This window comes from Stegastes partitus, unplaced genomic scaffold (genome assembly GCF_000690725.1).
Source record: "Stegastes partitus isolate 25-593 unplaced genomic scaffold, Stegastes_partitus-1.0.2 Scaffold946, whole genome shotgun sequence".
Classification (NCBI taxonomy): domain Eukaryota; kingdom Metazoa; phylum Chordata; class Actinopteri; family Pomacentridae; genus Stegastes; species Stegastes partitus.
The window spans coordinates 87,405-99,599 of record NW_007578677.1 but is presented as its reverse complement, the minus strand read 5'-3'; the positions used below and the strand labels follow the sequence as shown (position 1 = coordinate 99,599).

The window sequence follows — 12,195 nt, the reverse complement described above, 5'->3', positions numbered from 1 at the left end:
CGGTGGATCTGATGCTGTCGTTACAGGATGCATGCATCACTACTGTGAAGGTACCAGATGACCTGCTGCTTAACTATAGAAACGTGAGCTTTGTGTTTCTGGAGTGTTTGAAGCGCTGCTACGTGTGGATATAGATGCACTCATACAGATCATCCACTGATTAATAGACAGTCAGTGTACTGTTTGAATAAATGCTCTTTGGACAGAAATGTGGGCCACTGAAAACTCAATTTGAACAACTCAACTCGAATAAATGTCATAAAAATTAGAATTTGAATCTCCTAATTTGAATGTATTTGATTCAAACTGTATTCCAATGAGCCTAAGGCTGAATGTAATATTTTAAAGTTAAACGCAGTTGTTCTGAAAGTATATTTGATCTGCGCCAAAAATTCAACCGTCTACATTTAGCTGTAACGAGTCAGAATTAGTTCTTGACATTTATATTCAGATTGCAGTCCAGGTATCAGCAGATAGTTCATCGTTTACTCTGAGGTCTCTGACGAAGGAAGAAGTGAAGCTGAAAACCCACCAACTCGTTGATGACGCAGCGAAAGAAGAGAAATTAATCTGAGTCTGTGCTCCAGTTTGGAACTACTTTAAAATTCACAATCTGAGGATAAAAACTCTCAACGAGTGCAGCCACAGAAAGACTCCAACAGAAAAGGTTTATTTTTGTCGCTTCATTAATCTGACTGTCGATGACAAAACAGGAAGGTGCATTTTAATTTATGTTTTATTGGTAAAATCTGCAGGTGCAAACGGGTAAATTGGGGTAAAAAAGTGGTTTCTCTCTGCAGCCGTCTGAAAGCAGTCAGAAGCAGATTAGAGCAACAGTCAATATAATAATAATAATAATAATAAACATGTTTGCAGTGAGTCTGCTATAAATACATTAATGCTATAAAGCAGGTGCTGCCTGATGCCTCCTCTGTCTGCAGTCATTCTGCCACTGAGACGCTGCACCAGTGATTATTATTTACATAAATAAAAACTATAATTTATCTGGTTAAGGTGCCCTTAACACTCCCTGATTCTCAGTAACGTTTTATTCACTTCAGCTGAACTGGAGGTAATGAAGACAGCAGTTGGAGGATTGGAGCTGCTTTAGTTTAGGAGTTTGAAAGATTTCTAATTAAAAGCTACAGAAGTAAAATGCAGTAAAATAACTAAAGCACCTCCCTGGTCTCTCTCCACATAGTTTTATAAAATAAAGATAAAGAGAGTTTGTCGTGTGCAAAGTAAGAAAACATGCGTCCCTGTACGATGAAATTATTTCTTTGTTGTCCACATCTGATGCCAATAATATAAATGTAGTCTGTAATAAGGACTGAACACTGAATGAACCAGAAGGTCTGAGTGAAGCCGGCAGCGTTTGATCGTTAATATGCAGAACAGCTGGTGAGTGAAAAGAACAGTAAAGTCAAACTAAATGTGTTGTCAGGTAGAGCTGGTTTATGTTGTGGTGTTGATGTGAAGCTGATGCTGCAGCAGAAAGAGGATTGTGTGTTAATGTAAACACGAGCTAATGAGCGGTGCAGCATGTTGATGAGGATCAGAGCCATTAGAGGGACTTAGTGGCTCTTAAAAGAGCCGTTGTGTTGAGGCTGTGAGCGCCGCCGGCTTTAAGCCCTCTCTCCGCGGATGCGGCGGGCCAGCTGGATGTCTTTGGGCATGATGGTGACCCTCTTGGCGTGGATGGCGCACAGGTTGGTGTCCTCGAACAGCCCCACCAGGTAGGCCTCGCTGGCCTCCTGCAGGGCCATGACGGCCGAGCTCTGGAAGCGCAGGTCGGTCTTGAAGTCCTGGGCGATCTCACGCACCAGGCGCTGGAAGGGCAGCTTGCGGATCAGCAGCTCCGTGGACTTCTGGTAGCGGCGGATCTCCCTCAGAGCCACGGTACCGGGCCTGTAACGGTGGGGCTTCTTGACGCCGCCGGTGGCCGGGGCGCTCTTACGGGCGGCCTTGGTGGCCAGCTGCTTCCTGGGAGCCTTTCCTCCGGTGGACTTACGGGCGGTCTGCTTGGTTCTTGCCATTGTTTGACTTTCTCGCTTCTTGGGTTGAAGTGAATATGAGAACCTGCAGCGAGCTGCTGCGTTTTATCCACAGCGGCGGACGCTGATTGGCTCGCTCTGGGCACGTGACGCAACCAATCAGCTGCTGCGCACAACGCGTTTCGAAATTCAAACTGACCTATCAGGAGAGTCGCTGAGTGTCGGCTGCTGCTGTTGGGCGCCTTTTTTTTAGCGCTAAAACAAATAAATAAAAAAATAATAAAACCCACACGATTAACATGACTAATGTAAAGTAAAATATGAAAATATAAACTGAAATGGTCGACAGACAAAGTGACAACATGTTTGGGTGTTTTGTTTTGTCTGCAAACTACAATGAAGGAGAATAAGATCAAATATCTGTCATTCAAATATTAAATACAGTCAGAAAACACGATTCAATCAGAAGCAATAAATGAACAGGCTTCACAACAGGAGATTCAATTTAGTTTTCTAATGAAATAATTCATATTGGTATCACTTTATAAATAATAATAATAATAACAACAATAATAATAATAATCAGTTTTCTCTGCTGTACTGGTCATTCCTATTACTGTTGGGAAACATCAGGAACATCTGTTGCTTTGCTCGTGTTTTGTGTGAATCATACGATGTAAACTATAAAAGTTCAGACAACATGTCAACAACAACCCTGTCTGTCTTTTATTACTTTGGGTGTGTCCCTGTTGCTGATTGGTCCGCTGCGTTCACGTCATGAGCAGCTCAGTGATTGGAGGGTGAAAAAAAAAATCAAACGTCACCACTGACAGATAAAGATTAGAGCAAAGACAGATTTATTTAAAAAAAAAACCTTTTAAATGAACAAATATGACATGATGGATACACACAACATGTCTATGGTTCTAAATGTTCTAACACACATAACTAATGTTTCTGTATATTAGCTAATAGTAAGGCTTATATTTGTTCAATAAACATATGGACAAAGTCAGAACACACTTAATATGTTTATAGATTTACTTGAAAAATCAGTGCAATCTTTATGTGTAAATTTAATTTTTTTAATGTAAAAAAATGTATTCAGACAGCAGTGAAATCTGAAACAATGTAAACAGACTGAAGTCATTTTACTGTGAGGAGTTCAGGCTCCACGTTTTAAACCAGGAAATAAATATTGACAACAGGAACAGTCAGTGCTGCAACAGTAAAATAGAAACTGCACTATATGCAGCTGTAAAAAAAATATGTTTACAGAAAACAGTTGAGGTTGAGCTTCTCATTTCTAGTAAGAGTGAATAAATATTTACAACAGGACCATGAAGGCACATGAAGGTTCAGTCATCAGGTTCTGTGCTCCTCAGAACATGTGGGTGGCTCTTAAAAGAGCCTTTGGATGGACGAAGTAAGTTCAACGTTTACTTCTTGGCTGGAGCTTTCTTCGCTGCAGGCTTCTTGCCTCCAGCTTTCTTGGGAGTGGACTTCTTGGGAGCTGGTTTTTTGGCCTTCACAGGCTTGGTAGCTTTCTTTGCTACAGGCTTCTTCGCGCTCTTTGCAGCCGGCTTCTTCTCGGCTTTCTTGGGGGTTGATTTCTTGGTCGTGGTTTTCTTGGCTACTTTCTTCTTCGGGGTTTCTTTGGGCTTCTTGGCTGCTGGTTTCTTAGCAGCGGAGCTTTTCTTGGCGGCCGGCTTGCTCTTCTTGGGTGTTGAGGGGCTTTTCTTAGGCGCCACCTTCTTCTTCTTGGGCTTCTCGGTTGGCTTGCCGCACTTGAAGGAGCCAGAAGCTCCGGTTCCTTTGGTCTGTGTCAGGAGTCCTCTGGCCACCATGGACTTGATGGCGCGTTTGAGGTGAGCCCCGTTGTGCTCCACATCGTAGCCCTCGCTGGCGCAGTACCTCTTGAGATGGATGTAGGACACCCCTTTGCGTTCCTTGGAGGCGGACACCGCCTTCAGGACCAGCTCGGCGGCGCCGGGTCCGGCCTTCTTCTTCGGCTTCACGCCGGTGGCCTTCTTCTTGGCGGGTTTGGCCGGGGCGACCGGCGCGGCGGGTGCAGCGGGAGCGACTTCTGCCATGATGCTATCAGAGAGAGACGTCAGATCAGACTGATGTGATCTCCGAGCTCACGCTGGTACTTAAACACAGCATGAGAACCGTGGAGACTCAACCCGCCCGCCTGCTCTCCGCCGCAGCGGCAACACGCTCTCACTTGTGTTTTCTCTTCGCACTAAAACCCACAAAATACACGTGTGGAGGACAAAGTCGAGCGGACACTTGAAGCAGGCTGATAGCGGAGGACGTCCTCTTCCTATTCATGCCCCATAAGCACCGACACTTTTCTGCCTTTTCTCCAGGAAGCCTCCAAACCTCCCCGATCGGCCGCTGTGCGAGGCTCTGCTCCGAGACTTTTCCCTCACATTTCTCCTCTAAAAGCTATAAAATCCAACCCAAACCCCCTGAAACCACTTTGCCAGCGAGAACACACGTTCGTTCACAGATGTGACCGGACGACAGGCAGCTCTGATCCACAAGCTTTCTCCAAAGCGCCATTGTTTTGCCGCCTGCAAACACACTGCTGCTGCTGCTGCTGCAGGCCGCGGCCTCACGTACTTGCTCTCAGTGTTGCGCCTTCAAATGAACTCAGCTGATGTTTGCTGACTCATAATCAAAGCTCACCTGGATCACACCTGTCACAGTCTCACAGGTGTAACACACGTCAATCACAGCAAACAGCACAGACCCTGTCACACACACACCTTCAGCTGATTCTACGTCTACGACCAGCTTCACTCACACACACACACACAAACTCTCACATCTCACTCTCATGTGACACAAACTCATTCAAACGTGTGCATCTTCAATACTTTCTACATTTTACACACTCTGTATAACATCAACTCTGTCTACGTGTAGAACAACCTGTACATCATCACCGTAGGCCTCTATATGTCTTCTCTGTTTGAACACTTTCACTGACGTGTCCCAAACTTTTGCACTAAAATGCTTTTGAATGAAAACACTTTGACAAAGTGATGTTTGTTCTTCATACTTATATTCAGTCACTTTGCTGATAATCCAGTGAGCGTCCACAGGTCCAGTAGAAATGCTGCTATGTTTAACCACTGGTTCATTGATATCAACTGGGGTGGACAAAATAACAGAAACACCTCTTTGTGTAATTAACAAACTGCAGTTCAGCAGCTCTTTAAATGAGTTTCAACGAAGACTGAACATCACCATGTTCATAAAGGACGATTTATTGTTGAACCTGACTTAATTAGTTTTACTTAGGTGCTAATTTGGTCTCAGAGAGGAAAAGTGACCAATCCCTGACGTTTTCAGACGCTGTACTCTATTTGGATATTTTAGGTTAAATTATGTTCGTTTGGTTTCTGCAACTATATCTTAATTTTTCTTGAAAAGAAGATGGTGTAGAACTTTACTGATATTTATGAGATGCTGCGCAATTATCCGGCAGGAACTGGAGGAACTAAGAACTCTCCTGAGAATCCTGATTTAAGGTTTTCGTTATTATGATGTTATTGTTATTGTGTTATTATGATATTACGCCAGCCACATGGAGCCGCCAATAGAACAATCTGTGCTCTTCACTTTCTGAAATGTGAACAAATATTGTAAATATGACATCTCAGGTCAGACCTACAGTCTTGATGACAGTCTGGGAACGTTCTCCAAACCTACAGTGGTGTTGGTTTTAATGCGGCCTCCTGTTGGAGCTGGATGGTGACAGAAGATGATCTATTGGCACCAACAGGTTTCACCAGAATAAAGAGGAAGTGAGGAGACCGTTTATTTATTCAAGTGGCCTCCATCTGATAACTGTTGTTGTCACTAGTTCATGTTCTGTCACAACCAGCTCAACGTATGAGGAGGACAATCGACCGGCTCGGCCACTGCAGGACCTCAATGTGCTTGTTCCTGACCCACTCCTTCACGTTTCCACCTCCGGGCTTGACTGTATGGATGGTGGTTGTCATATAAAATTTAGTTCTTCCTGTTTACTGTGTTAGAGCTTGCAGTGCCACCCAGTGGATGTTGGTGGGGAATATTTCTGAGAGTTGACTCCTTCGTTACGATTGTTGGTTGATCGTCAACACATGAGGCAGGTCAAAGTTTACAAAGACCATCTTGTCAAACGGTGAAACTGATCCACACAGTGCGATGTTCTGTAGCGATGAAGCTGAAGCTGAAGTGCACGTGTCAATAAAAACATCACAGTGCTTCTGACAATGTGTTGAGTTTATTCCAGCAATATATAAAAAACAAAAGTTTATTGATCAAAATTATTTATTAATCAAATAAACATTATATATATATTTTTTTTTCTCCAAAGAAATGTTCAAAGCACCACAACGATTGGCCGATTTCAGGCAGAACTGTCACATGACATGAAACAGAAGCTGCAGAGTGCGAACCAGAGTGGAGCAGTTTGTTGAAGTTGTACATTCAAGCTGCTCTTCATACTTTTGGCCACCAGATGTCACCAAAGAGGACTGTGTTGAGACGCTTCCAGTCATGAGCTTTAGTGCTTCAGAAAGCTTCATTTGGTCATCACTCATGTTCTGTGTTTTGGAAAGCTCTGTTTGTCAGTTACATGGTCCGGGTTTATTGTTTACGTCTGCTGTGGTACACGTTATATCTTTGCATCTTTCACAGTGTGGCTCCTTGTCGCTTGTGTATTCATATATTTGTGTGTGTGTTATTTCAGTTTTGCAAAAGTAAGAGAATGTATCAGGAGGACTACTGTGTCTCAAGACATTCAAGAAGTAGTGGTCCGTCAGGTCCAGCAAGGCCTTCTCTGCAGACCTGAACTCATCAGAATCACTGACTTACGTTGTAATATTTTCCTATGGATCTTTTAACTTTATTCCCAACAGTCTATTCTCTTCATCTCATAGTGTCTCTGGGCTGTGGTGCTTCCAGCAGTGTATGTTTATATTAGAGCTTTTATCCAGTCATATTTCATGTGTTGCCAGGGTCACAGAAATCTGCCCTGAGGCCTTCAGGATCAGAAGTGCATCGTAATAAAACTGTTGTTTTAACCAACCAATCAGATCGAGAGTTGGTGGTCCCAGGGCGGGCTGCAAGGTGGTTCGGTGGTTAGCATTGTTGCCTCGCAGCAAGAAGGTTGTTGGTTGGCGTCCCAGTGAGGACACCCGGGATCTTTCTGCGTGGAGTCTCCATGTTCTCCCCGTGCAGCGTGGGTTCTCTCCGGGTTCTCCGGCTTCCTCCCACAGTCCAGAAACATGCTGAGGTTAATTGGTGATTGTAAATTGTCCGTAGGTGTGAATGTGAGTGTGCTTGGTTGTCTGTCTCTAAGTGTAGCCCTGTGATAGACTGGTTACCTGTCCAGGTGAACCTGCCTTCACCCTGAGTCAGACTCCAGCCCCCCATGACCCTGGTGAGAACTAAGGTGTAGAGATGATGGATGGATGGTCCCAGGGCCAGCGAGCTGGCCTACAATGACGTCAGCACTTTCATGTCCTGTGATTGGGTGGTCAGAGAGCGCAGCCAAAGCTAACGATATCTGTAGTGACCTGCACAAGTTGTTTTTGTTTTTTGTTTTTTGTTTTTTTAAGTTAAGCAAGCGGACATTCTCAGGCCTACAGTGAACTAAAACTTATGTCAGAAACACAACTGGACAGACGGACTGTCAGCATCAGCCTCCAGGAGACAGAACAGGACTGATTGTTGGACTAGCTGCTCAACAGAGTGACTGAACTGTTCATGATGAAAGAATGAAGGACGGAGTTTGTGTTCAAATAATCACAGGTTTTGGTGAATAAAATATATATTTTTGTCATTTTATTGGGCTGATGCTGATGCTCCTGTTAGATGTGCAGGTTCTCACCAGAAGTGTTTGACAGCGTCGCGGGGTTCTTAGCGACACTCCCCCGTTAACGTTAGCGTCTTTCCTGCTAACCAATAGCAGTGTTAGCAGCAATGACGACGGTAGAGAAAGGAGTTTCTTTGGAAAATGTGCACATTTTACTGTAAAACGTGTCAAATTTTCCAAACACGCAGCTTGAAAGACAGCTTGGCGGCCCAGACAGCGTGTGTTTTGACAGCCTGATGTGATGCATGTGGTTAATGGAGACTTGTTGAATTGTTTTAACTGGTTTCTGGCTTTCGTGATGGCGTTCATTCTCACATAAGATACCTGTCTGCGATGTAACGTCCTGTTATGCTGCCTGTCTGCATAATACTGATGGTTTCTATAGCTGTGGCGTCATAATGACGGTGTTAAGAGGTGGTTTGATTCAGGCAGGACGCCACTGAAGGCCTAAGAGTAAAATGCACGGCCCACAACTGCATTCAAGTACAGTAGAATCAAACCTTTCTTTAACGTCTGAGTTATTACTGCACCTCTGGCCATCCCATGTTTAGCTGTCCGTCTGGCCAGAACACTGGTATTGGGGTCATAGTCAGCACTCTTCCTGCCAAAAACAATGAGTGAAATTGATGCCAAAGAGTCAATTTTGGTCTCATAGAACCAAATCACATACTCCCCTGCCTTCTGCATATCGTTCAGATGCTCATTGGCAGGCTTCAGACGGGCTTGTACATGTGATTTCTTGAGCAGGGGGAGCTTTCAAACTATTACAAAGCAGTGTGTTACCAATGTTCTCTCAGTGACTGTAGTCCCAGCTGCCTGAGATCCTTAATCAGTTGCGTCCATGTAGTCCTGGGATTATTCTTGACCTTTCTGAGGATTATAGATGCTGCTTGAGGTCAGATCTCGTGTGGAGCCCCAGACCAAGGGCGATTGTTGTTTTGTGTTACCACCATTTGCAAGTGATTCCACCAACAGTTGTGACCTTCTCACCAAGGTGCTTGCCGATGCTCTTCCAGCCTTGTGAAGCTCTACAGTCCAGTCTCCGACACCGCTGACGGCTCTTTGGTCTTGCCCATGGTGGTGAAGTTGAAGATTGTAGCTGCCCTCAGCATCAGTAACACAGTGGTAGAGTTCGACTGGTGCTCAATCTCATCTTTATTTCACATGTGCACTGTGAAACTTGCTTCACCTGCCAAGGGGGCAAATTCTTGATGGACGACAGGTATGCCTCCGTTTTGCTCACGTCGTGTCTGAAACCTTCCACGCGCACACAGTAAACTCCTTTTTTCAATCAATGAACGTTGGCGTGTGACGGCACACCGGGCCTTTACACCAGTTCCGGTGTGCGCTGCTCAACCCCGGAACATGAATACAAAACAAATGCCAGTGGCCACCTACAAAGATGCAAAGTGTGATTCTTTGCACAGGTTTCTTTCACACATGTACAGCTGAAACCAGAAGTTTACACATGCTGTATAAAAACACATAAAACCTTTTTTTTTTTTTTCCTTTTCCTCAATATCAGACATGGAATCAGACTAAACTTTTCCTACTTTGGGTCAGTCAGGATTACCAACATTATTTCTATTTGCTAAATGCCAGAATAGTGAGTGAGAGAATTTTTTGTATTTTGCAGATTTTTGTATTACTTTCTTCAAGTCAGAAGTTTACATACTCTAAGATTACTATGCCTTCTGTTGAAGAAATGTACCCATAGTCCTCATGTGAAGTCTGCTGCAGTGGAGTGTTTATTGGTATTCTGGTGTACATTGGGCTCACCAACACAGAGTCTGTGAAGTTACTGGACCTGCTTGAGTTCCTTGAAGACGTTCCACCTTCATCCAAGAGGCTTCATCAGATCTGACTGACTGGTTGGGAGTTCCACATACTGATATTCTGAAGGATCCATTAACACCTGAGTTTTGATTTCAATTGGGGGTTTGTTGCTCCTCCCCCTCGTTATGCGAGTTGTCAGTGCTCCCCCTGCCACAAAGGGTTCGTTAGGGTCTTTTGTGGCTGGGTGTGAACGCGGTTTCATCTTTCTGGGGAGAGTTCTTAGGATTGAATTATAAACCTCCACCTCTGTTGAGGGATGGTCTTTCCAGTTTGATGTAGATGGCTTCTCAAACCATCTGTCCTCCCTGCAGGCCAACATCCGTACGTTGTTGTCTTTGAATGAGTGTCCTTTGTCCTTGAGATGCAGGTGGATGCTGAGTCCTGTCCTGAGGAGCTTCTGTGCTGAGCCTTGTGGAGCGCTGGTTTAGTCTCCCCGATGTACAGGTCTGGGCTTTCCTCGCTGCACTGGACTGCCTCCACCACATTGCTTTGCTTATGTCTGGGTGTCTTGTCCTTGGGGTGAACCAGCTTCTGTCTCAGGGTGTTGGTGGGCTTGAAGTGAACTGGAATGTTGTGTTTGTTGAAAATCCTCCAGAGTTTTTCAGAAACTCCTGCAACATAGGGGATGACTATGTAGTTTCGTTTCTTGGTCTCTTCTTCTCTGTCTCCTCTGGGTTTGGTAGAGGATTTGATGAAGGACCAGCTTGGGTAGCCACAGGTTGAGTGCTGTCTTGATATGTTTTTGTTCCTCCTCCTTTCCTGCTGTCCTGGTAGGTACGTTCTGGGCCCGGTGTTGTAAGGTTCTTATTACTCCCAGCTTATGTTCCAGTGGGTGGTGGGAGTCAAACAGCTAACACTGGTCCGTGTGGGTGGGTTTTCTGTAGATCTTTATGTCCAGGCTCCTGTCTTCATGTATGTGCACAGCACAGTCCAAGAAGGCCAGACTCCCTCCTCTGACATCTTCTCGGGTGAACTTGATGTTTTTGTCCACCGTGTTGATGTGCTCCGTGAAGGCTTCTATTTCCTGTGTTCTGATTTGAACCCAGGTGTCGTCCACATACCTGTACCAATGGCTAGAAGCAGATCCTGCAAATGAGGTCAGGGCTTTGCCTTCTACGTCTTCCATGCACAGACTGGCTACTATGGGCGACACTGGTGAGTCCATGGCACAGCCATGTTTCTGTCTGTAGAAACCTCCCTGGAACTGGAAATACGTGGTTGTCAGGCAGAGGTCCAGCAGAGCACAGAGTTATCTTTCTCCTATATTAAAACTTGTTTGATAAGCTGAAACATTTGCACGAGACAGATGTGCAAAAAAGTGAGATATCTGGAGGAAGGTAAACTTTTTTACAGCTCTGCCAATATAACAACATACCAGAAACATATTCAGCATTTCTACTGGAACTGGAGACTTCCACTGGATTATCAGCAGAGTAACTGAACACATTTATAAGGAATGTCCAGTATTTTATTGTATTCCACAACATGACATAATGGATTCTTTAAGTTCACTACATTTATTTGACATCTGTCGCTTTACGTGGATTCTACATGAACACAATGTACATAAAGTTTCCAGAATATAAAGCCAAACTCTTGTAAAGACTAAAAAAATGAGCCAAAGGTTTGCTGTAGAAATATAAAGAGACATTCTGTATGAGTACGTTTAATAAGTGGAGGGCCCTCAGTAGAGGAACATAGCTGTTCGATGTATGCATGTTGACCTGGTTCTGTTTTACTGTGCAACTACTTGAGGATGAACTTTTTCCTTAAAATGATAAATCATGTAAAAATAATTGCACAAATTGGAAAGAAGACATGAGGCACCCATAGATCTCTCAGGGAACCAGCTCTGGAGGCAAAAACCCTTGGGAACTCCGGGTCTATTTCTAATGTGCCTGTACTGTAGGGTCCATGCCTACGCTATATCTTTTGAGAGACCAGACAAAGGTCATTGACTTTGGGCCAAGTTTTACTTTGTTTGAAGCATGAGAGCTTAGTCTGTCATGTAACACAGATGTTTTGCATGGAGGGGAAGCGATTTGCTGCAATTCACGCCTACGGCTAAGCACCTAATATTTATTACCTTGAGTTTGACCTTGACTTGTAGTCCAAGGTCAAACGACACATCACCAATATGGCTTCCTTTCTGATTTTAATAAAAACAACAACATGTTTATCTGACACCTTTTCCAAGTTATAATGGATTTAATATTTGTGATGATTTAAGACCTTTAGTGTGACCTTGACCTTTGTCTCAAGGTCATATGTCACATCACCAGTTTATAGGCCTCCAATGTCTTCCTCAGTTAATATACTAGACTTTTGTACAGAGCTGTTTTGGGGAAACGCGACCTTTGACCTTTGTAGCGGTCACCGATGCATGTATTGACCCCAAAATCGAACCACTCTGAGAAGGAACCACACTGAGGCCATGTGTGAAGTTTCAGGTTCAAACTCCTCTCCTGGAAAGCGCTAGACTGTTAA

General features: G+C 44.2%; 2 protein-coding genes and 1 pseudogene across 2 annotated transcripts; all 3 read right to left on the bottom strand.

Annotated features, from left to right (window-relative positions):
* Positions 1 to 1,602: 1,602 nt before the first annotated feature.
* On the bottom strand, positions 1,603 to 4,587 carry LOC103366442 (histone H3). The gene is made up of 2 exons (XM_008294173.1): positions 4,584 to 4,587; positions 1,603 to 2,054 (listed from the first exon to the last, which is right to left on the bottom strand). Exon 2 carries the CDS (start codon positions 2,034 to 2,036, stop codon positions 1,626 to 1,628), a length of 411 nt encoding a protein of 136 aa, XP_008292395.1. The 5' UTR covers positions 2,037 to 2,054; positions 4,584 to 4,587; the 3' UTR covers positions 1,603 to 1,625.
* LOC103366441 (histone H1-like) lies at positions 2,829 to 4,140 on the bottom strand. The gene has a single exon (XM_008294172.1). It carries the CDS (start codon positions 4,085 to 4,087, stop codon positions 3,434 to 3,436), a length of 654 nt encoding a protein of 217 aa, XP_008292394.1. The 5' UTR covers positions 4,088 to 4,140; the 3' UTR covers positions 2,829 to 3,433.
* A 5,351-nt stretch (positions 4,588 to 9,938) lies between the features above and the next one.
* LOC103366457 (uncharacterized) lies at positions 9,939 to 10,954 on the bottom strand (annotated as a pseudogene).
* Positions 10,955 to 12,195: the final 1,241 nt, after the last annotated feature.